General features: G+C 39.8%; 1 protein-coding gene across 3 annotated transcripts in view; it reads right to left on the reverse strand.

Annotated features, from left to right (window-relative positions):
- Positions 1–23,691, reverse strand: part of mymx (myomixer) — a 52,807-nt gene extending 29,116 nt beyond the window's left edge. For 2 of the 3 annotated variants that reach the window (XM_088933974.1, XM_088933976.1), the window contains exons 1-11: positions 22,119–23,691; positions 19,060–19,167; positions 14,280–14,441; positions 9,164–9,310; positions 6,635–6,826; positions 5,187–5,273; positions 4,826–4,944; positions 4,423–4,537; positions 3,568–3,645; positions 2,571–2,686; positions 108–270 (exon numbers count right to left, since the gene is read on the reverse strand). In XM_088933974.1, the coding sequence (XP_088790100.1) occupies positions 108–270; positions 2,571–2,686; positions 3,568–3,645; positions 4,423–4,537; positions 4,826–4,944; positions 5,187–5,273; positions 6,635–6,826; positions 9,164–9,310; positions 14,280–14,441; positions 19,060–19,167; positions 22,119–22,619 (1,788 nt within the window). In that variant the 5' untranslated portion in view covers positions 22,620–23,691. The remainder of the gene's footprint in view (positions 1–107; positions 271–2,570; positions 2,687–3,567; positions 3,646–4,422; positions 4,538–4,825; positions 4,945–5,186; positions 5,274–6,634; positions 6,827–9,163; positions 9,311–14,279; positions 14,442–19,059; positions 19,168–22,118) is intronic. The other variant, XM_088933975.1, reaches the window with a different exon arrangement.
- Between the last annotated feature and the right edge of the window lie 1,941 nt (positions 23,692–25,632).

Raw genomic sequence — 25,632 nt, forward strand, 5'->3', positions numbered from 1 at the left:
AAACTCTAAAAAGGTCCAAGGTCTGGACATTATGAAGCAGTGCATTTCTACCACAGTTAAATAAAAAAAACTGCACCGATGTAGCCATTAAATACCAAGCTACTGACCACACATCCTTTGAGTCGGTTCTGCTCTTCTTTAACCTCTTTTCCCATGATCCTGTGCACTTCTGTTCCCACGCTGCATTGTGGCCCCCTGGCAGGGGTCAGGGGGTCGCCATCTTCCCTGGTGAAAACTAAGCAGGAGGACTGCAACCCTGCTTTCTCATTCCTGTGGCAAGAAAATGATCAGAACATGGACATGATCCTAGATTTACATTTCACAACATCCCAAATATACTACAAGTGTTTATATCCTTTAATCGAAATATCATTCAGCTTCTGTAAGAAGTACAAAAATAGGACTGCTCACTGAACATGTATCATAGTTCTATTTACAACACAGACGTCAGTGGATGTCATTATTTACAATAATAAACTTAATTAATAAAAAAGTGTAAAAACACCTGCATTTCAAAATGTAAGTATAGCAATTATACAGTACATGCATTTAACAATAAACAATAAATTACAAAACTGAAACATATTCCTGATTATTCCCTTTCAGATGGAAGATATGTCAATTTAAGGAGTGTACACTTTTTAAAATTGTACAGTATCTCAATAACTCAATTCCCCATAAATAAAAAGTGGAACACACAGATCACCGAATATACAGTAATACAAACAAGATAGGTTTTATTGAAATACCTTTGTCACAAATTGAAAATGATAACTAAATTAGGAGAAAATTCTGAGGCTGATTTCAGTGTTTCTAAAATGTACAAAAAACATAATAACTGATAATTTTGTAAAACTCAAATTCAGTAAGAAGCAGAGTGAAGCTATGTTAATTGAAACAATCTGGTCTGATAACTAGATCAAGATGACTTAATTCACGTTTGATCCTCTTAGTTAATCACTTCCTGTGCACAGCTTCTTTTACAGAGTAAAAAAAAGCAAAAACAGATAACAATGGATAGAAATGGACAACAGAGGTGAAAATAAGTGGAACTTGTGTGGTAGTGCATTTAAAATTGGGAGCAAGAGGCATGTCTTTACCCAGAGCTTTATGAGAGTATACAGTAAAACAAGCTACCCAGCCATGCAGTTGAAGCTGATACCCTGGCTTCTTTCAAGACATCCCTGAATGAGATCCTGGGATCAATCAGCTACTCACTACCAAATGAGCTAGTTGGGCCAAATATGAGAGCCTACGTTAGCCATAGCTTCTATGTTTATAAAAGTATGCTACTGCATTCTGGAAAGTTAAACACACAGTTACAGTATATGGGTGGAAGACATAATTTTGAAAACCTAATTATTTGCATGCTTAAGTGAGTTAATTATCTGCCAGTTTAGAAAGATACTGTATACCACATTTCGCTCCAGAATTAGGATTTTACAATCCATTTTTCTAAAGAAAAATTCTTAAAGAATCATTACTCTGACAGCATTGAAATGGCTCTACAACAAAGGAAGAGACAAATTATTGCAAAGACTGTATGTTCCCCATCACCAAGAAGCAGAATTCTTTCACAAGGGAAGTCTGGGAAAGGTTTCAGGAAATCCCATAACCAAGATTAATTAGATAAATCCAATAACATTTCATTTCTGAAATTCACAGAGTAACTAATCACACATGGCTAATGTCCTAATCCTGGTTTGGTTGCTAGGAAACTGTTTATTTGTTTAGTGTGTAAAAGCTCTATTGCACAAGAATAACATCCATTTTTATTGTACAGTCAACGTTTCAGAATTAACTGGCGTTGTTTTTGTGTTAGGAATATTAACCGTTTACCAAGCAAAGTGAAATAGTCCAGGTGTCACACTCTATTCCCTACGCATCTACCTTCTGTGCAACACAAATCGGTGTGGAAGGCAGTTCTAATTAAGCATGAGAAACAAAATAACACAGATTACTCATCTGTTACAATGATTTACCCTAAGTTAAGTTTGAGACGTGCGGTCTGTTTTTCGTTCTAGGTGACCTTTAAAATATTTAACCAAACAAATTGTTTACTTAATCAAGCTCCTAAACATCTTTTTCGGCTTATTCAATACAAGGTATAGTACATAGAAAATGTGCAAGACTGCAGCAGTCATTGACTTGAAACCTGGAAAAAAAAGTCAGATCCAACAAATTAATAAAAATTAATCAGTCCAAGGGCTACAGTGAAGCAAGCCAGAAAATTCTGCAACCCTCAAGGTCTGGACTTTCAGATCTCCAGACTGCAGCAGGTGTCTGATAAATATGAAAACGCAGAGGCACATAATACAAAAACTATCCCATACAGCCTTGGGGCAGGCTCACTCTCTAGTCTAGGAATCAGAATAAAGGTATTGGAAAGCGTCATATGGGTATTTTCTGCCTGTGTGGACTGCTACACTAAAACCATACAGAAAATAAAATGAGGGTTGTTCCACTTTTCTGGACACTACAATGCCCATTAGGACAGAAATTCCTCAAGGCCTGGCGTGAACACCGCAGGGCCCTCATGTAACTTGGCAACCACGTGGGAGCTCCTGTACCTCACAGCCTTCTGGAGCAAGGCCCAGCCATCCTTCACCTCACCCTGCTTCTGGGTCACTCTGGTTGCCAAGGCCGGGTGGAGATTTGACAGCTGAGAAGCAGTGACATCCAGCATCTGAGGGAGTGGGGAGGTGGGGTAGGAGGGGAGGAAGGAAATTACTCAGTGCATTTGGACTAGTTCTACGCGCTGGGAACAAGATATGCTTTATTCTCTTAAACATTGGAGTCAAACATCGATATTCTGAAGATGGAAAATAATCATTTCGCATATTCACAGAGGTGTCTTGTGCTGTAGGAAAACCCACAGAGCACGGATCGTGTTCTGTTTCTCTTATTAGGATTTACCATGCTCCAGTGAGTACGCAAACAGATTGTCTCTGCATCTCCCCATGATCCTACTGTCAGTCACTTGTTAAATATTTGTGCATATGCACAGGACTGTGTCTCTGGCTCATGTATTTAGTAGCTGTGTGCGACCGGTTTGGGGATGTTATGTATTTAATTTTCCCAAATGACATTTCCTTAGGAAGTTCCTGAGTTCCCCTTTTCACCATTAACTACAAAATCCATTGTGGGCCTCTACAGTAAATAACCTGTTAGAAATATGGTTATATAACGTGTTCTCTTAAAACAATCAAATTGAAATTTGCAGTGCTTTTAACAAACACCTCGAAATGACTGTGTTTGTTTAGTTTTCTCATAACGGGTGTCTTTCTTTTCATGCCATTTGTTTTGTCTCACACGGGGTCCGTTTGTGTTTGCGACACTGTTATGCTCATATTTTGGGGTTACTGCGTCATGGCTCTTAGGTGTCTTGGCAGTATTTGCCATTCTCTGGCAGTTCCCAGACATGCACAATGAAGAGCAGACGTCCGTGAAACCTGTCCGTCTCAGTCCCTGGTTTTCTGCTGTGTGACACCATTGTGAAAGGTTGTTTTAACAAAGTCAGTGCGGAGGGTACGGTGTTCATTTTTTAGACATTTCACTGGTACTCACCATAATGTGACTGGCTATGTCCCTTATCTCTCTGTCTGTACTGTTTTCTTGGTCACTTGAAGATGATATGCTTTTCCTCTGTGGAAAGAAAAGGAAGGATAGAAAGAAACTGACGTTAATTTAAAAGGTCCTTGTGGGAAAAAAAGGGTCTTGTACTATTACAAACAGACAAAACATAATTACTCCAATGCCACAGTGTTGTTATATCCTATATTATCATCTTTGGGTGTTTGTAAGCCTGAAACAAGTTTAAAGCAGTGTAAATTCTACACACAGTACAATAAATGGAAACATCTGTTTACATTAAAAGTTTTGTATCTGTTTACAGATAAAAAATAACAATTCTTTAATTATTTGCATTATCTTTAATTAATTTGCATACACATATTCATTAAAATCAATTAAACATTGATTAGAATTGGAATCCATGGAGAGGCTGTGTAATAAAAGGAAGATTGAGAACAATAATAGTTTTATTTTTAAGTCCATTAAGTCCAGACTTCGGTTACTCACTGTGTTAACTTTCTCTAGATTGTGTAGGAGAGTCTTAGTCAAGGCTTATTTGCCCCATATGGAAGGTTCCATGATTTATTTCAAACAGAATTAATTTAGTTATTAAACTGTGGTTTCGTTGTGTGTTTGAAAAGCAACCTTTTGTTCACAGAATGTTGCATCGTCTTACACAACCACAGCTCTTGGCCTAGTTTATTTTACAGCATTCCAGTACATAAAAACATACTGTACCTTTACCCTGTCACATCGGACTGTGATTTACCTCCAGGGTTTGTAGAGATCAGTTGCTGACAGAATAAAGGATTCCACTAATCTGAAATAGAGCTCCGACATTGTGCTCACCTTATTGTTAATGGCTCTGATGACGTTGTCTGCCTGTTGGTAAAATGAAGAGAGTTCCAAAGCCAGCTGCAGCTTTTCATGAAAGTCTTTCAGAAGTGTCTGGACTTTGAGCCACCTGCAGCAGAGGTAGCGGAGATTAGATGGAAATTCACAGGCGATCCAGGGAAGTGGGAGAGGTACTCTGTGTCTGGCTTTGAGCGTGAATAATTCTTTCATTATGCATCTACATTTTTTGAGGGCTTAGGTAAACTGACTTCAGTGTATGGAATCCATCGCAGTTTAAGACATTTACATTTTTTTAGCACGTTGCTCTCTGGGATGTAATGTAACTCGTTCAGTGTTCACTACTACTTGTCACCAGCAAGCCCAGCAATGGATTGAATCTGTAACGTGCGGTACATACATTTTGTTGATATGTTTCCTCCTCGCTGAGATGTTCTTGCTTTCATTCTTTCCTAGTTTTTCTAATTTGAGAGCCAGGCTGTTGATCTCTTCGTGAAGGGTCCTATACAGCTGCTCGTCCTGTGTAAACATGACAAAGAGAAATGTAGCTCTTTTTAAAAACCAGCTCCTCTCGATCGTCAGGTGAAAACATGACCATGAAGTAGGCCAAAAAAAATCAACAACCACAAAAAAACATTTTTTAAAAGAAAGCTTACTTATTCATATTCACGTTCAGTTCTCCTAAAATGAAAGTAGTAACCTCCACAGACGTGATAAGACCTGCTGTATCCCCCAATGTAAAGCTCATTAGAAAAGCCCACCTGTTTAAGATCCAGTATTTTTCTCGTCAGCTGCAGTTTGTCAATATTCTGCCCAAGTACCTTTGCTAGGGATTGGTCCTCTTCCTGCTGGTGCAAAACAAAATGAACTGTTATAGTGGCTGGTTGTTTCTAAAAGGAACATTTTTTTAATTTGATAAAACAGATGCTTCAGCTTTTCTGCTTGGGGCTCAATAAAATGAAACCTAGCTAAAGTCTGTAATAAAAATACCTAATGCTACTATTAATTAGAAATGTTCAAAAGTGCAGTTTCAGGTTTGCAGATCTACCTGCCACAGTAGTTTGGTCCTACAATAGTGTCATCTGTTAAGCACGCACATCATACATTCATGTAGATATGTTCACCTGGGATTTGCTCCTACTGACTGTAGAACATCACTTGATTTTGATTTTATTTTATTTTTAAAACAAATTATACTGTAGTGTTTTAGCTCAAGTATCAATTAATTAAAAACAATAACCTTGTAAATTTATATAATCTTGATTTAAAAAAATATGATCAGAATAGAATACAGAGAAAGAATAGTATTGTAATAATAGAATTTGGTATATTCTTTTGAAGATCTCCTTTAAATGAATTAAGAGTCTCATCTTGAAATAGGCACAGGGTACTGCATTATTGTAATCGGCATGTTAGTCCTTTTGTTTCAGTTTTACATCAGATTAAAATTTGAATGCACAGCAAATTATTAAAAATGATAATGACAATTATAAGGTATCATTTTTTTCATTTTAAAACTGGTAAAATATTGTTTTCCATTTTAAATGCATGATACTTGAAGTAATCAAAACATTTTTTGGACATTTTTTCTTTATTTGCTGCTTGACCAAATCTTGTCAAAGCTGTCCTATTTAAAACTGAAATAACCCACTGCAAAATGTAGAATGACTAAATTACATAATAGCATTCATGAATCCCATTGAGGAAGACTGTCCAGGAGTTTAGCTGAGTCTTACAGGCAAACATCTGTTCTGAGTGGAGGAATCAGAACTGGCACACAGAGCTTTACGCTAACAGAGAAACTTTCACATGAACAGTGAGTAATGTTCCGCAGATGTATTAGCAACTCCGCTCTGTACGTGTATGGATTCAGATTTCTGTGAGACGGACCGGATAGCAAAGCTGGGAAAATGTTCTGCAGCATCCCATGAAATCTGTCCTGAAAACCTGTCTCATTTCATCAAAGAAACATGTCAATGGCTCAGAGAAAGTATTGAGCAGTACCCTGAGGTCTCCGAGGAATTCTAGGTTGATGTTCAGCACATTTTGCTTTTTTGACAGCTTGCATTTAAAAGAACCTGAAAACGTTCTGTCCTTGTTTACTGCACCTTACTAAGCTCTGTTGTATTGAGAGAGTTGTTTTTATCAACACCATTACAATAAGAACTCCTGGAGCTGAAAGCAATATTGTGAGCAGGAATTAAGATACCTTTGCCTTAATCCAAACTTCAAGCTTATCAACTTTTCTGTTAAACTCTTGCAAATTTCTCGCTCCACTGAGGGCTTTTGACTGATTTCCAGCTGTTTGCCTGAGCAGGTGCCACTGATCCTTGAGTTGGCTGAGCTGTTTCTTCACCTGGTCTGCCGTGGGATTCTGTCTGCAGATGAGCTGCTCCCCCATCTGAAAGGCCATGGAAGAGAGTGTGTTAAAAACAGGGTAGCTTCTCGTGCTCCAACTTTCAGATCTCATTATTTTAAAGTGTGCTTTCTCCTAACAGGCAATGACAAGGGTCCACTGATTTCTATTGTGACTGACTCTGAAATGCCAGCAGCCATATCACCCTGCAACTCCCAGCTGGCAGCCCACTGGAGCTCAGCAGGTGTCAGCCTGGTCGGTACCTGGATGGGAGACCTCCTGGGAAAAACTAAGGTTGCTGCTGGAAGAGGTGTTAGTGGGGCCAGCAGGGGGGCACTCACCCTGCAGTCTGTGTGAGTCCTAATGTCCCAGTATAGTGACGGGGACGCTGTACTGTAAAAAGGCACCGTCCTTCAGATGAGACGTAAAACCAAGGTCCTGACTTGGTCCTGAAGGTCATTAAAAATCCCAGGGCATTTACCGAAAGAGTAGGGGTGTAACCCCGGCGTCCTGGCCAAATTTCCCATTGGCCCTTATCAGTCATGGTCTCCTAATAATCCCCATCTATAAACTGACTCTCCTCCCCACTGACAGCTGGTGTGTGGTGAGTGTACTGGTGCACTATGGCTGCCATCACATCATCCAGGTGTGGCTGCACACTGGTGGTGCTGGAGGGGAGTACCCATTACCCGTAAAGCACTTTGAGTGGAGTGTCCAGAAAAGGGTTATACAGTATAATAGCAGTTATTATTATTAATTAAATATTGTCAGTGTACTGTACCATTGTCAAACAATCCCATAAGGTGGCAAGAACAAGCTCTGCCTTGACTGTACCAGATGAGACATGGGGAAAAGTGTTGTAGCAAGTGCTGTATTAACCATACAGTGTCTTTTTAAACTCCAGGACAAAACCTTTGGAAGATCACCCTGATGTAAGACCTAGACCAAGTCTATCTCTCTGCCTGTGAGTAAATGCTACAGGAGAAAGTTCAATGAAATGCTGTTTAACCACTGTTAGCAGTAACCCCAAGCTCAGCTCAGAGTTGTAATCCTATGCAAAAACCTGATAACCCTGAGCATGGTTTGTGTTGTGCTTATTGAGTCTTGGGCAGTGGTCCAGCCCAAGTTTTTTGGCATTCGCTAGTCACAGAGAGATGAGAAGAATATAGAAATGTAGCATCGCTGTCTCCCAGCTCTTGGGTCCTGGATTCAATTCTGGACTGAGGCATCTGCTGTCTGGAGTTTGCATGTTCTCTCCACATGCATTTTTATTTTCCGAGGTGCTCCAGTGTCTTTCCCACCTTCCAAAAACATACTGGGTAGGTTGACTGGTGTCTCCAAAGTATTCTTGTATGTTTATGTGTGTCTCTTTCGATCCACTAGTGTCTCACTCAGGGTGTAGTTCCACTTGATCCCCTGCGCTCCCAGGATCATCTCCAGGTTTCTTACCAGGAATAAGTGAGTTTCTTATATGGACACAGACAATAGCATGCCACAGACTAGCACATATTCATTACATGGGGGCCAATAAACTCTCTCGTTCCTATTTAGTTATGCAGTGATTGTTACGAGCACAGCTGGCCCCAATTAACTCCCATTACCCACATCACACCCCTTCCCTCACTACTTAACCCCTCTGCTAACCCTGTTCATTGCTCGGTATTAGGAATCTTTCCACCTCCTGAGCTCTCGTTACTGACAACCTTCGCCATCTTGTGCTCTCAGACTTTGCCTCTCGGACCCCTTTCCAGCTTGTACCTTTCGACCTTCTCAGATTCGTTTGCCTGGCATTCCTCTCTGGACTCGACTACGCCTGGACTTCTCGACTACTCTCCCGCCTCGCCCTTCTTGGACCTGTTCCCCTCGGACTCCATCAGAGACCTGCACAGCGTTCATTATACTCGCTGTAACTGTGATGTTCTGCTTCCAAGAAGGGAATACTCTTGGCTGGTTCCCCATACTTAGTTTCAGTAAAAATAAAACTAAAAGCTAATGGTTTAGCATGACTAAATAAATACTGCAACACAATTCCATATCACATATGACGCATAACAATAACATGACGTTCATTTCATGTCTGCAGTCTTGCCAATGGTTGCTAATAAAATCCTTACTGCAATGTAATATGTTAAGTGCTAGATCATGCATATTGTGCATCTCATGTTTTTCAGTCTGTATCCCCTCTTCATTTTAAATTTATTTCACTGAGGCCGAGAACTTGAATTTTTTCACATGAAAAAGAAAACATGCTTATGTATACATTTGTTAGTCAGCAACTTTGTCAAGTGAAGACGTTGAAGATTTGGTTTCTCTTCCCTGAAAAGCACAGCAGCCGTGGTAGGATCTCAAACCACTGTAAGACAGAGGCTCTTGCGAAGTCACCTGGTTTAGCTGTATCAAGGTGTTTTCAAAGTCTTTCAGGTCCCTTTGCAAGGTCTGTGCAACTTCCTCCCAGTCCTGTAGGGGGCACCTCTGCACACTGCAGCCATCCTTCAAATCTCGAAGCTTCCCCTTGATCCATGCCTCAGCCTAGAGCAAGATTGAAAATGTGAAATGTGAGACTGGCAGGTGTCTCCCAAAGAAAAAGACTTGAAGAACTTTAGAACAGTTACAAACGAGAGTAGGCCATTCAGCTCATCTAGACCACTTGCTAGTTTGAAGCTAATCGACCCCCAAGGATGCAGCTGTTTCCTGAAGCCAGTTGTTGCTTCAACAGCATGGCTGGGTAGCTCGTTCCACCCTCCCACCACCCTCTGGGTAACGGAGTGCCTACTGTTCTCAGTTTTCAAAATACTTCCATGTTGTTCCTGTGGGTGTCCCCTGGTTCCTGTGTCACTGCTCATCCTGAAGAAATCCAGGGCATTGACTTTGTCTGTGTTTGTGGGGATTTTGAAGACTTGGATCAATTCTGTTTTGAATACTAAATAATGCTGTCATTGCAGGTATATAGATAATCTATTATCATTGTAAAAAGACTTAACATCACTATTATCTGTTACTTGTGTTATTCTGTAAATATATATATATATATTTGGGTGTTACTTCTAGAAGAATGATCAAAGCCTGATGGTTAGATACTTATATAGTTATACAACTAATATGTTACTACTTAGGCTTTAAAATAATTTCCCTATGGACATTTAACTGATTCTACAGAAGACAGGCCAGTCTGTGTATGTCCTCAGGGACCGCTCCATGCTTATGTCTGCAAAATGAATGCCTTCGTCACACTACATTACATCAGGGTTAAGAACTCAAGGAAGCCAAGGAATGTGTTTCTGTGAAGTTTAAAATAGTTTTTTTTTATCAGAGGTTGTATCACGTTCTGTTTTCCTTGCCTGTAGGAAAGTCTCTTCCAGTATTTCGGCCACTGGGGACCTGAATATGTTCTAGAGTGTACAAAACATCAAGCAAACAATAACACAAGGGACGTGAGCCAAACATAGAATCTCATTGTCGCATTGTATCCAGAGCTAGGCTGGCCATCAATCATCCTTCCTGCCACTTCAACCTTCTTTAACCATTTCAAAATATATTATCTGGAACTTGTTCTCCATTTTCCAAAGCCGTGTTCTATGTACTGCTAAAAGCCTTGAGGCTTTTTTGGCAAGTGCAGTGAAGGCCTGCCTCTCTCAGTATTCATATTTATGGCTAGCTGAGCAAAGGCATGGCTGAGGTTCAAAACCTGCTTAGAAAGAAGAGACGTTTATGGATACAAACATGCTGCGTCTGACAGCATTGCTTTCTTGTCAGGGACATTATGCCAAGCCCAACTCAATCTATTTCCATATTTATGATATGGGATTTCATACAGTGTATATTTGTATGTACAGTGTTGTAAATGATCATTAGGGGAAGATGATCATTTCCTGTAAAAGATAAGTTGTATGAGTCCTGCCCAATAACAGGTGTGGCAGCATGGTTTGAAGTCTTATGTCATGTTAAAATGAGAGGTTCTGAGGGAGGAATCCCATCTGAACATGACAATAAAACAGATTTACTTTGGGTTCACGTAGAGCCAAACCTAACCGCAGCTCTGTGGCACTGCAGCCAAACGAACAAGGCTTTTAATTATGCTCTTGCTGTGCCTTTAAAAGATAGCTTCTGAGTTTGGAGTGTGAGATCCCACACCCTCCAAACAAACAAACACTGCACACCACACACTGCTTACCATAACCCTTGGCAGCAACACATAGCTATTTGCAAGAAATTAAAATATGATCTCATTTATTTTCTTCTGACCATAAAACAGCTATTAATTTTAAGAGCTCCCAAATGCATTGAAGCACTTTTTATTTAGAAAAAAAAAATCCCTTGTATAAACAAATCTCTCATATCTCCACACCCCAGGTCCAATTACAATTGTGTTTCTTTTACAATAATGACATCATAGAGGAAGTGCTTGATGCTTATGTTTCTTCCTCTTTCTCAAAACAATGGCCTGTTTACCAAAAATATGGGGCACTTTACATTTTTGACATCTCATGTTGGAGCAGCATGGCGATAGCTATGTTTCAGAGCACTCTGGATGTGTTGTCATGTGGCCATCAGCAAACACGATTCAGTCAAAACAGACACCAGTCCTGGTCCTGCTTTTAAGTAGTATGAAGGGAGAGGGTTCTGTAGATCACCTCTCATTGTGTTCTGTGTGACAAAAAAGATCTGACCCCTTAAAAAAAACTCCTGGCACAAAGGACTCCACTAATAGAATAACACTCATGTGCCAGGGGATTTTGAAAGAGCAGCTCAGGAAAGCTTTGTCTCACTAACAAAGGTAACAAGTTTTAACTTGTTAACTTTGTTGGCTAACTCGGGTGCAATCATTTTTTGAGCTGTTTCTCTTCTTTGCGCGGTTATTCTAAAGTTCAATCCTTTATGAAAGGGTCTCGGAAAAGAAATTGTTTACTTATAGAATGTTATGAATACCTATGATAAAGATAGTACATGAGATGTTTATATTGTTGTAATTGCTACAGACACTGCATAAGTTAATATTTTTTTTTATCAGAACGATCAAATACTAGGCTTATTCTGCTTATTCTCATTAAGTCGAATGAGTCCTTTGACTTTCATAGCAGTTTTCTTTCTGTGGAAAATCAGAATCTTTACCAGAAGCACCATTTTGGTTTGTTGTGTGACCAGAACTATTAAAATTTGCGCTCCAGTTATAATGTGTAACTCAAACAAGAGAAACAATTTCAGCAGCCATACTGTAGAGTACTCAAAACTCCAACACTGTGATTTGCAGTAGCTGTAACTCAGTACATAATGTATACGGGTCACCACAGCCCTAACACCAATTTCACAGACTGTGATTGACTCAAGCCTTAAAGCAGGAGTCACCATTCTGTAAGTGATCAGAGCTGCAACACATTTAGAAACCTAAACCTGTGTGTCACATTTAGCAACACCCAAGAATTAGGTGCTCTTGAAGATGTTTATTGAGACTTATGAAAAGTGAGATTTAATTTAACCCTCTAAGTTGAGGGACAGCCCCCTGGCCATAGGAGGAGGAGGAGGCTGGGACCCCCAGGAAGAGTGAGGGGGAAGGGGCAAGGGGTGGCTGCACAGGTAGAGATGGGGTGGAGGAGGAGGGATGCAGGAGACGAAATGAGAAAAGAGAGGGATGTGTGTTTGATTTATCCACACAGCATCGCGCAGAGTTGGCAGGAAGGATTATAATTTAGAACAGCTGTGACAAAAGTGACTTGTTTGTCATCCTCCCTCCCAAAGTTCTGTTAAGAATGTCCATTCACAGTTTTAGATTTTAGAAGGCTTCAATGGCACACTTCTCATTAGTTACCTCAGCAGACTGTGAAGCAAATTCTTCCGGTTTCCTACAGCAGTAATAGAAGACACACACGAAGTAAATATATCAGTAGTATGATATCCATCCATTTTCTGTCCTGTTAAGTGTAGCACTACAGAAGTATCCCCAAAACCAAATCACTCAGCATGCTAACCAGCACTACTTCAGCCTTTTAATATTTATGATGTGCTACGAAACCTGTCTCAGCGTACATCATGTTCTTTCTGCGTATATGAAATAAAGGGGCCACTTTTCCCCCCTTTATTATTATTATCATAAATTTTCTCCCACTCTGGTTGTCCATTTAAAAAAATGTCTCAGCCAACAGCTGGAAGCATTGTCCCTGGGCCGAACTCACTGAAAAATGTCCTTGTATTTTCTAGTCAGTGCTGAGATGAGATAACGTAAGCCCTCTGCAGCACAGGCTGGTCTCTATGGGCCACAGGCGAGAAGACATGGAGCCAAACAATGATCTCACCCTTGAATAATTGCTCCTCTTGTGACTGTTACTCTCCCTCCCACTCCCCTTCGCTGCTCGCATGCTCAGCGCAAAAAACGAACCCTTTCTCCAGGGTCAGGGGACAGAGACAGGCTGTTTCCATGCGGATTTCAAGCTTTCAGTCACTTTTCCAAAAGCATTCATGTTGGGTTTAGCACCAGTTCTACTCTCTTGCAAGAGCAGGTACTCCAGGACAGAACTGCAGAGTAATTGGTTTACCATTGTGTTTCCACTTAAAAACAAAGGACTATGAAGCCAGTAATGGTTTATTCCTTTTATAGTATTTCCAAATCTTTCTTTGAATTTCTTTGTAGATGGCCACATGGCAAAACTGGTGATTTTCAGGAACTGATAATTTTCCAGAGCAATTCCTGGTTCTTTAGAGGAAATCTAAAGTGTTTTTTATAACTTTTTTTGTGTTTCTTGTACGGAGGGTAAGGTAGCACAAAGGAGTTTGGGACTGTGCTTTAATAAAGTAGAGCACATCTGAACAGACTTTCTAATTTCATAATTTCAGTCGGGACTAATGATGTCCTTTGAGTTCTTTTGCATAGGAAGATGCAATTGCTGGAATTGTAATCACTGATTTACAGGGAAATTATAGCTGAAACAAAAACATTTTAAACTTATTATTCATTCAAAATGCCAAAAACAAGACTTAAATAAAAATATATTATGTAGGACTTAGTTATCATGCAAGTGGGTTTACTATTCATGCTATCAGCCATTTTAATGAAATGTTTCTTAGATATGAAGACTGGTTTTCAACATAATCAGTTGTACTGCATCTCATACAGATAGAAGGGGCAGTTTACAGCAACAGTTAATCTCTCTATACATATACTATAATTTTAATTTTAACATACCACTTTAACACTAACACTACCGAAATCTTTAAGATAAAGGACTGGGCCAGTTTAGAACATGACACAGATCATCTGAAGAGCTGTATAACTATAATGTATCCAAGTGTGATACGATATTAATGCTATGCTATTATGCATAGTAATAAAATGTTATAGTGCTTGAGTACATTGTAAGCAAAGTAAAATTAGATTTAAAACCAAAAGTAATACCCCATAGAAGAAGAAAGTAGGCACAACATTATATTTCAATGGTGATTTTCTGTTCAAGCACAGTAAGAACAGTGATAGTAGACCTCATTGGTTCACAGTCAAAGGCCACAGTACCTGCAATATCTCCCTGTTGAACTGTGCATTGAGCTGTGTGAGACTGCATTCATTCTGCTGTGTGTGGACTCTCTCAGAGCTGGGTGTTTCCACATGCCCATAAGACTGGATCTCCATTTTCAGTGACTCTTTTCTGGGCAACACGGCCCTTGGTTCAGCATTCTGTAAGAAAAGTGAGTCGGGAATAATGAACAAGTTGTGTACTTTTCATCTTCTAGATAGTAATTATTGTTATGAAACAAACTCCAGTGCCTTCTTCCCAAGCTTTTGGATTTTGAGAGCCCCATTGGGATTATGAAGTTGGATGCTGGAGAGTTATGGAGACTTTGGAAAATCCATTTTGTCCAGTTCCCTTCAGCAATTCAGCCCAAATCACGCATCAGCTTTTTATAATGCACATTTTGGCTCCTAAACCCTGACTCTAGTGAACTACAGAACATTCATTTTACTGTGTTTTTATTATGTCAGGGCCTGAAATGAATGAAATGTTCTGGAGAAGTGTTCTTATCGACTGTTGACTCTTTTTGGTAACAAGACTGGAGTGTGTGTACCAGCTCTGTCTCTCCCTGGACTGGCCCGTGTGGAAGCTGGCTTGCATCCCCTGCAAGAAGACTTCATTTTGAAACTTCTGCTAACTTTATTTATGTACAATATATGCTGTGTTAATCAAATGAACTGGATTCTTTTAGGTTCCTTTAACAGAGCTGCCATTAGCACTTGTTTCCCAGTGGAAAACAAACCAAGGAGCATAGAGGATAACTGAGCTCCTGTGAACATATGGAAGCTTCTCTATGGAGAACACGTGACAGACATTTGGTACTTATTAAATTAAAACGAAGGCGCAAACCTTCGAGTATCGAAACGTATAAATTTTCAGGGCTGGCTTTGTGGGCAAACTTAATGACATGAGCCGTCTGTGAAGGAAGCCTGTAGGCAGAAACAACGTCAAAGGCAGAAATGTAAAAACAGCCCCTTGGGAAGCCAGGCTTCAGCACCGAAACCACGGCGACCCGAGCCGCAGACCCAAGCGGTCGGCTCATTTTGATGAAGTCATCACTGACTAAGGTCCAGCCCACACCGCCTTGTAAATTAGCAGGATTAGTAACCAATTCGAAGATGAAACCGCGAAAGTGGTTTCTGGCCTAACGGAGCCCTTGGCGGAGGGATAAACATGATGCCCTCCCAAGTTGGCACCCTTTGCCATTACGCACAGTATGGAGAAGGACAGTGCCAAATTGCACAAGCATGCACACTTGAAGGAGAATTAAGCAGTGTTTTATTCATCGCATTTTTACGTAGCTTTCTCCGTGGTCCTGGAATAATTCTCCATAGTGACTAAAAAAGCCAGCTTTATATCTTACGTGGAGATTTTCACGTAGCATTGGTAATTACATGTAGCACTCAATCTTAAAAAATAATGTTGCTGATAGTATTTGTTACAAATACGTTTTTGTGGGCTTTGTGTGATTATGATTTTATTCTGCCCTCCACCAGACTAGGCCACCTCCCCCACAGTGAAGAGAGCTTTAATCTCATGTAACTTTGCGGTTTTGAGGAATTAATTACTCACTTGCTGAAAAATCCAATTGCTGTAGTGAATCCCTGCAGCGGAGAGGTGCAGAAGATGTGCTAAATGAGAATTAACCACTCTTGGTCTAGGAGCATATGTGGCACATATGACGACATCCAACTTTTTAGAAGCGTGTTGTACGGGTTCACTTGTTGCCATTAAACAAAAATAGATTTTTCTTAATTTTTATACTTAACTCTGAATGACTGTGCATTTAATCTGTCATTATTATGCACAAAATCAACTTGCATTATATGTACAATATAAGGACAAAAGTTTGCACAATATGAACCAGATGTGCTCATGTCCTATAATTAAACAAAGCACATGGGTTCGTGCATTAAAAGTTACAGAAATGTGAGTCTGATGTGGTCTTCAGTAATGACATATCTTTCACAGAAAACAAGCTGGAAATGAAATCGGTAGTTCACCAGTGAATCAGGAAAGTGGCCAGCTCAGCCATCACCAGCTTATAGGGAGGGAATGTTAAACTGTCCATTAAACTGTTAATTATACCTTTCATGCAATCAATATGGCCCTTACAAACATATGTTAGGCAGCCCTAAGGTCCTATTTAACAAATCTTACTTTCAGCACTATAGGAGATTTTTTTAGGGACAAATTAATAGGGATGATAGAATTTCCTTTCCAGAGTTAGTTTCCCCCTTTTTCTTAGTCAGGAAGCATCTGTTCTCTAAAGCGTGATGGGTGAATAGTTCTCTTCAATACATTTTTTTTTCAGCTGTACAGCATTGAAATTCAGCACAACAGTCCTCAAATATGTTGGTCTTAGCCGGGTACTCTCTGTTTCCCTGACAGCAGAGGCAGTCGGTCCTTGCACAGTTTTAAACTTTCAGATGCAAGAAAATATTTCCCCTGATAAAAGGGAAAAGAAATTATTTTCCTAATGTTTGTTAAAACAGATATTTTCCATCTTCTGTGTTTTGTCAGTACACTCCATGTCATCCATTGATATAATTCCTGACCTCATGTTTTTCCACTTTAGGGCAAAACACCCTCATGTTCAACTGCGGCACATAGCACAGACTGAAAGACACCCTTTCTTTCACCGATGATTCAAGATCCAGTCTCGGGGAACACTGAGCTAGACTTTTAATCAAATGCAAATGCCTTCTGAAGAGTGGCTTCAGCCACACCACCAAGTATGCATTTAAAAAACCTTCTGTAAAGTATGTCACAGGTGGTCATACCACAGAGCAATTTGATCAATGGGCAGTCTCGTTTTAAGTTCTGACCCGCATTACCCCCCAAACCATGGTATAAACTACATCACTGTTCTCCCTCTGTGGAACTGTGTATTCAGGTCCTAAAATAATTGGTTGTTGGGGCTTGGCGGCCATGCAAATGACATCACTTCCTAAATTCCAAGAGACCGTTATCATATGTACAGCTGGTTATAGCTAAACCGGCAGACACTCAGTTTTCAGTGTGATTCATGGTGAAATTATACAGTGACTGTTTTCAAAAAGGTACTTCTTCCCTATTCATGATTTCTTAGGCAATTACAGTATTTAATTAAAAAACAAAGGTTATATGAAGGCCTTTTGAAATGATGAAAATGAAAGCCCCATTTGGGCTCATAAACAGGACCCTAGAACATTTCTAGAATGTTCCACAGATTCCATATCATTCTAAATGAATGAGATATTGCTGCAACTATTTGTATTTGCTTTTTGTCACGTTAAGGCCTTACTTTTTAACTTTATATATAAGGCAAATTGCCTAGTGAAATAATTACCTGTTTTATTGCAGTTATTTATGAAGTAGCCCATTTGGAAAAGCCAATGACTGTATTGTTAGAAAAACACTGTTATGTCTGTTTTGCAACGACACATGGAAACTGGCTGAGATGTAAATCAGGTAAAAATATAAAACAGTTATGGGAAAGGACATTTTTGTGGTAAAAGAAAAGTTACTAAAAAACGTGAAGAGCCACACTTCTGCAAGATGATTTTCCTCTGGATGTCCAATTGGAAACATTATCTGTTCTGCTGGTTACTTCAGGGGACAAGTCAGCTCTCTGGATCAGTTTCCGGTAGTGCATGGTCTTCTACCAGGCCCGAAAAATGGATAAAACTTTCATATTATTTTGACTTAGCTCCTGATTCAGTGAATGGGATCTTGAGGGAGCCTTATTGTTACAATACGCTCCATTAAGATAAAATAAAACGCAGATGGTCACATCAGCTGTGAACTCCACAAGCGCGCTCGCTCAACAATGGGGACGTTTTTTTCACTGTCAGACAAGTGGTTGAGAATTGGAAAATGGCATGCTGCAAGAGCAGGGATTCAGACACCGGTCTTTTCAATAGTGAAATACAAATGAAAGAGTTGCTGGCTGTCAGTTTCACAGTAGGATGCAAAACAAAATGTCAGTGTCTGACAGTGTGTATGTTTGGAATAAATACAGCAAAAAAAAAGCTTTATAGGACAGAACATTGAGTATCTCAAAACGTGATGAGACTCCATGAATCCAAGATCTCCTTTCATAGGAAGGACTAGCCTCACCACCTGTTGCTATAAAGCATGTATAACAGCAAAGGCAGAGCAAAATGGTAACATAGGAGACGGTAACAAACCAGTTTCAAGGAGCCATTTTCTGTTATTTTAATCCTCTGGTTGCCGTTATTTAACAATTGTTCATTCATGTACTGTATTCTCCTCATTGTTGATTAGACTGACACTAGGACATTATTATTTAAAACACCCCAAAAGTCTGTTCCTATGTGTCATCCGGGTGGCGCATTATGAAACCGCAATCATATTATTTTAATATTTCATCACATTTGGCATATACTTTTGCCCGTGGTGAAAAAAGCCATCCATTTGAAATATTCAGATCAATTCCGGTGAGATAAGCAGAAAGTAGACTGAAGCACATGAAAAAACAGCAATTACATACACAGCTAATAGGTGCATGTCAATTAATCAATAAGCAAAACACCTCAGTCGGCTTTATGTGAATTGTATATAAAAGTGCAAACTGTATTTATATTTATTTATTAATTATTCTATTCATATTTTAAAAACACTACTGCTGACTACATTATTTATTCTTTAGCCTATCTGCATACAGTATGCTATACTATACCAGGGGAAAATAAGTTTTGTTTCTGAAGTCTAATTTTAAAGATCATTTCAGCAGCTTTCAGGATCGTAACAATTGCAATTCCTGTCTGTAATAAATACCTGACAGATGCTGGGGGTTTTCTCCCTCAAACTCTGCAATCCACTTGAGCCTCCATTGCTCCTTTCTTTGCTCCCTGTGTCCAAATCTGCTTCTTTTCTAAGGAAAACCTGAAACGGTAAAAATGTGACAAGCCTCAAGCTCTACTGCGAACAGTAGCTATTTCTAAACTGAAATGGTTGCTGCTCTGAAGGAGCCTTTCAAAAAAAAAAAGGATCCTGTTTTATTTTGCTCATGGTTTCTAAGTAACAACACAATTCAGATGTTCCAAACGGTATTTCATGTCCGAAGATTCATGCTTTATTAAGTAAAGAAAAAGAAAGGTCACAGAAAGTAAGGGCTGGCTTGTGAGTGAAGGCTTTCTAAATGAGAGAAATTGACTGATCTCATGGCAAATATGGAGCCATAGTTGCAATAAAAGTTCCATGGTGTTTACAATCTACTTATTACTTATTTTTTATTAAGCCTTTAGAAAAGTGAGTGCAACATGAATTTTAAACGTATAAACTGTGTGACGGGAAAATAAATAAAAGGACTTCCTTGTTACTTAATAAGGAACCTTTATTCGAACAGTCTGGCCTCTGTCAAAGGGAAACTAAAAAATGGTAAAAGGCTCTTTAGAGACTACAGAGTAATTACTATTAATTCTCAATTGTGGTAGGGGAAGCATTTAATAATAAGCTGATTACATGTAATATAAATTAAATTGTGGCATCTAAAAATATATACAATGAGGTTATTTTCATTTTATACATCTTTTATTTATAAAAGCTTGCTGCATTGTGTCATGTGTTCTGACTGGAAATAACCAGCCCATCCTAAATGTGCCCTTGTCTTCCACAAAGGAAGACTGGACATGACTTCATCTCCATGTGAAGAATGAAATGCTGTCTGATAATCATCCTTATTCATTCAGTTCAGTACAGAGATTCTTACTTGTGTGATTATGTATTGTTACTCTGGAAAACAATTGGAAATCTTTTCTGCAGTGGCAGGCAATGAAGTATACTGCCTCTTGCAGAACTCAGAAATGGGCTCTGCAGACGTATCTATTTAAATCACCAGACTCCAGATATTAAGAGGAATCATTCTACAATGAGAATCTCATTGGAGGATGTTTATCTGCTGAAAGTGCAGTTTTTATGTCTTTGGTTGGTCTTCTCTCCCAGAAAATATTCTATATTCTCTTTACACTTCCCTCGAATGAGGATGTTAGCTTTTGGATGGAAAGTTGTATTTTCTTTTCAGAATTTTGACAAAAAAATAATAATAATTCCTGGGCAGTTCTATACTGTTTTCGTACTGTAGAAACAATAAGCTATTCTCAAACCACATAATGTGATATATATGTACTGTATACACAAATTGAATTACGAATGCAACATAGCTTTTCCCAGTTCTTTAAAATTTTGGAACAGTAGCAATAAAATTTAATCTGGAGTTCTTACCCTCTTATTTTTTCAAAATGATTTCTTCTTATGTTTTGTTTGATTAAGACACATGGTGCTTGAAGATGACTTTTAAAGCCTCTTCAATGAAACATCTTCAATGAAAATCATCTTCAATAAAGGCATTACATTCTTGATCTTTGTTTCACTGTGGTTTTACAGTATGTCTAAAACATATTATATGAGCTGTGAGGTTTTTTTTAACTGTAGTATTCCGTTGCAGTAGTATTCTGTCTCCGTTGTATGTACTATATTTCTCTAACACCTTTCAGGTTACTCAAAATGTTTTCCCGGGGAAGATAGTTCTACAGGCAGCCCAACTCGACTGCTATTTGTTCCGCCTGCAGTATTTTGCAAAGTTTCCAAGTTCACAAGTTTGCGTGACAATTTCAGCTGTTTAGTGATGCTGTTCAGATTAAACATATTTTGATCTAAGGAATATGGGGAAAAAGCTAAATTAATTGTATACGGTAATTTTGAAAGGTATGAAACATCTCTGCGTGAATGAATGCCCTGTAGGTGACCTATATTTTTGATGATATAAACACTGGACCTTTAACTTTCTGGGGCTAGTACAGCATGGCAGCTGGTGATGTCAGTGGACAGTCCTGAAGTTTTTCTTTCGACGTGAAATGGATTAAAAGCGACCTTGCTCAAGGGAAACCATGCTCTTGGGGAATAGATTTTAGTGGAGAAAATACATCCAGCCGATACCTTAAACAAGCAACAAATTAGTGCCCCACATGTGGGCTGACAATTACACGTGTCTAACCATGAAAAATAGTACCACCTGGGATCTGGTCAGGAATTAACACTGAGTCAGATTGCCCTGCGGATGGTTTCTCTCCCCTGCTTCAGCAAGTAGCTGGCCTCCACCATGTTTAATCTATTAAGCAGTATAGTTTCTTACTTGTTCCAGTCATTGTTTCCATCAGGCTTAACTTCATGAAGCCAGTGCAGTGGGACACTTGTGTCTTGAGAGGTGAACATGGATTAAAGTTCTTTTAATGAAATCTGACTGTGCAAGATACTACAGGTTGGCAATATATGTTCTCCAAACTAGAAATGTTAAAATGGCAGTGTGAGGATTTCTTAACATGTGTTTTAAAAGAACACAACACAAATCTGGAACACGTCAGAAGAAAAACAAGTGTATAAAAATATATCAAATTTACAGCTATGCATACAAATGAAGTGCAAAAGGCTGCTATTACTGCATTTTTACACTGTTGCTTGTTTGCAATAAAAGTTCCATTCAAGAATGATAAAATTAATGATGGCTGTTATTACCCTGTCAAGCACAGAGAGTTCCCAGATCTCCAGAATCCTGACAGGGGTGTAAAGGCTCCATATCAAATTGCTATTTGTGTTGTGCTTTTCATATGCTAATTCCTTTAGTCTGATATTGATAGATATTTTTAAAGAAAGCCAAAAAAAGCTATACATATGTACACAGGTAATGTTTCAAATATTCCCCCATTCTTGGCCATACAGTTGCCTGTTGAGGATTCTTGAACGTATAATATATAAAGATTTTAACATTTACAGTGGATAACTATTTTATGATTCCTGAACCGCAAACCGATGTCAGAAAATAGAAGCGTTTTCTTTACCTTGAACTGGGAATTGGGCTTATTCTCACAGGTCACCCCAACAATCCTGGGCAAGGGCTTGAAGGCAATGTTGTTGTTGTTGTTGATGTTCTCTGTTTTGGAGACTGGTGCTACCTTGGTACAGTGTGCTACTGTGGCCCCCCTGTCTCCAGGAGCTTCAGTGCTGCCAGAGATGGTGATCTTTTTGATGGATCTGGAGGCAGAGGTGGGAGAGACAGCGTTCCTGTTGAGGTGGTCTTCCTCAACCATCTCCTCTGGGCGCCTCTCCACTTGCATCACCCTGGCCGCCACGGGTGAGAATTGCGAGGTGCTGGGGTGCATCTGAGACTGTCCGAGGTAGAGGGACACCTGGTCGTTCAAATTGTGCTGCATTTTACAGTTATCCAGGGTCTGGCTTGGCAGGTAAGATTCCGCAAAATCTGGGCATTTCGGCACAGAGGGGACAGAGAGCTTGGTCCCGATTGTGAAAGGCTGGATTTTCCTGACGATGCTTTCCGACATGGTTTATAAATCAGCTTTGTAAAAGTCTTCAGTGTCTCTCTCACAGCTCAATGAAAGACAAAAAAAATAATGTTGATAAATGGGAGGGAGGGGGGTGTGCAGAAAATCAGTTATCCACTTTCTTGTGCATGTTGAGAATGCAGAGGACGCAGGAAAGGATAGCCTCCCGTGACTCCTGAGATCGGATGCGGTCCCAGATGTGGCGCAACAGGGAGCCGATGTGAGAAGCAGTCGCAGAGAGGCTTCTCCTGAGGAACTGCGCTGCAGAGCCTGCTAATTTGCTACTAAGCAGCCTGATAAGCAGGGAGCGGAGCAAGAGGAAAAAGGCTGGCATGCTGCCTGACTGTGTCGTGTAAAAAAAAAAGAAAAAATAGGGGAAGAGGGGGGAGTGTGTAAAGAGGAGTGAAGTCACCGCTTTCTGTCAGAGCATGTGCAAAAAGCCTGAAGAAAAGGAGGCTGTAAACTCTGGCTGTCAAAACTTCCTTTTAAAAATAATAAAAAAGCCCGTTAGATAAGAAGAAAGACAGAGAGACACTAACGCACTCCAGGCTGACCGCCTCAACCAGAAATACTTTAGGGTGAGGTAATGCTTTCAACATAAACAGCTCAAGCCAGTTAAGAGCCCTTACCTCTACCCTCCAGTTCTTTCTTCTTTTTTTTTTCAATGGAGTGAAGAAGAAATGGAGAGAATAAGAAACAACAAAACTTCGAAACAATCCAGAAACGTGCTCCCTTTAAGCTTTACACAAGCTGGGGCTGGCCACCGAGTGGGAATTTACATCAAAAAAGAAAAGGTAGCTCTGCAGAATGAAGGTGAAAAAATCAAGCATCTGCCTCTCAGTCTTTTCATGGAGCTGCCTAAAAGATTTTCTTCTGAAAAAGAAATTTTTCTGGAAAAAAAAGGGAATCTTTGTAGACTAGTGCCGATGTCTTTTGCCAGTTGCTCAGTTCGTTTTTTAAAACCTTGGAAAGAAAAAAAACATTCACATGTCTTCTGCTCGCAAAGTCTTTCCCTTTGAAGCCCAGGCTAGTGCTGATCTGCCTGTCTCCAGCTGTGGCCTCTGTCCTCTCTGTGCTCCACCAGCAGTGGGAGCACCAGGAGCTGCTGCAGGCAACTGAAACAGTGAAGCTCTTTCACTTGCTGCTTTAAGTAAGAGGCTGCCTAGAAAGACAAATGTTTGGTGCAATCAATAGCTTTGACCCCTGAGTTCTAACAGATGACAATACCTTCAGCTCTGCCCTGGTAAAAACAGACCCTGAACAAGTGGTGAGGAGGAGGAGGTGTGTGTGTGTGTGGGGGTGGGGGTGGGGGGTTGTGGGAGGGCAGGAAAAGTGACTGGACTATCAGTGGTGGGAAAAACCTCTAGGGAAAAAAAAAGACAATTTTAGTCCTAAAACTGTCACAGCATTTGACCTCTCATTGCCACCTGGTTTAACTAAGGCCTTAAATTGTGTGTTTCAAGGTGGAAAACTTGCTGGGTGTTCTAAAAATACTCTCCACGCACCACATTCATTCATCATCATGATTTCAGCAGCTACAGTATGCTAGTAAATGTATATAATGCCAAGGAAATAATACATTCTAATATTGGAAATGGAAAAGGATGTAAAGTTCCCTAGAATCCTGTTTCCATCCAGGTTAGTTCTAATTATCATTTCCATGTACTGTAACTCTGCATGTACCTAAATTAAGACTTATTGGTCTAGAATTTCTTGGTTCAGTTTATTTTCTTTGGCTGGGCACTACATTAGACATGTTGCACTCAGTAGGCATTACCCCTGTCCTGAGTGACTGTACAGAGCTTTGCTAACAGCCTATAAATGGCATCTCTTGTTTTGTGAATGACAATTAAACAGGTCAGAAGTCTCAGGAAGTCTCATGTATTTATTACACAATGTAAAATCAATTCCTGCACAAAAAACTGCAGAAAAACTCACAACCACCAAACAAAATCCATATAACATTAGAAACATTACATGAGAAAAGATATAAATGAGAGGAGACCATTTGGCCCATTTGGCTATTTTTATGTAATGTGGCTTATCTGCTTTGGATTTCTTGCCCAATTTGACTTAATCCTATAAGATTTTTTATACAGTAAAATATGGCCTATTATATCCAATTTTATCATTTAGTGTGGCTTATTCTATTGGATTTCTTATCCACTGTGGTTTATCCTATTGGATATCTTATCCAATATTTCTTGTCCTGTCGGATAAAATAAGATTTATTCTTACAAAGAAAAAAATATAAGGTTTATTACCATATTGGAACAATTTGAGTAATCTCTCAGGCAGGCCTCTTTACTGTTGACCTTTTATAGATTTGTTGTTCATCAAGGAAAGTGTTGTTTGGGTCACATTTTAACAACAACATGACCTTGGGACTGCAGCTGTGTGACACCCTAGGGATTGAGGCCCAATAAACGCAACAGTTTCTAAAATGGACATGGAAAGGCTGCTGACAGCTTTGCGTTTTTTCTCTTTCAAGCTCAAAAATGCTCTCCTAGCACGACTTTCGTGAAGAGTGACACCAGGGCTTTGAACTTTAAAACAATTGAAGTACAAAAGGGTTATATGCAAAAGAAAAAAAGAAACAGAAAGGTACAAGGTATAGATACAAAATCAGCAACAACAAACTAGTGTGTTACCTGCAGAAACCTATAGCATTGCCTGTGAACCCTAGGCGTGCTCGTGTGCAGAGCCCGCACTGTGCCACATCTGTGTGTCATGGTTCCAGACACATGCTTCCAACATACTGGGCAGACAGGAGGACATCCCGGGCAGGGAAAGTGCACTATATGCAATGGATGTTGGTCTGGTCTGAGCAATTTTCTTACAGTGCAGGAGAATGCAGGGCTGCGTCAGCAGGCACCCTGGTTGATTTGGACTGGGTTGGGGAGGCATGGTGGGGGAACAAAGATGAAACGTGCTACACCCTGAAGTGAAAGAGGAGTGAGTTGAGGGGGGGTGGGGGGTGGGATAAGGCTGAGCAGAAAAGGGTGACGTCATC

Source organism: Atractosteus spatula, chromosome 15 (assembly GCF_055471065.1).
Source record: "Atractosteus spatula isolate fAtrSpa1 chromosome 15, fAtrSpa1.hap1, whole genome shotgun sequence".
Classification (NCBI taxonomy): domain Eukaryota; kingdom Metazoa; phylum Chordata; class Actinopteri; order Semionotiformes; family Lepisosteidae; genus Atractosteus; species Atractosteus spatula.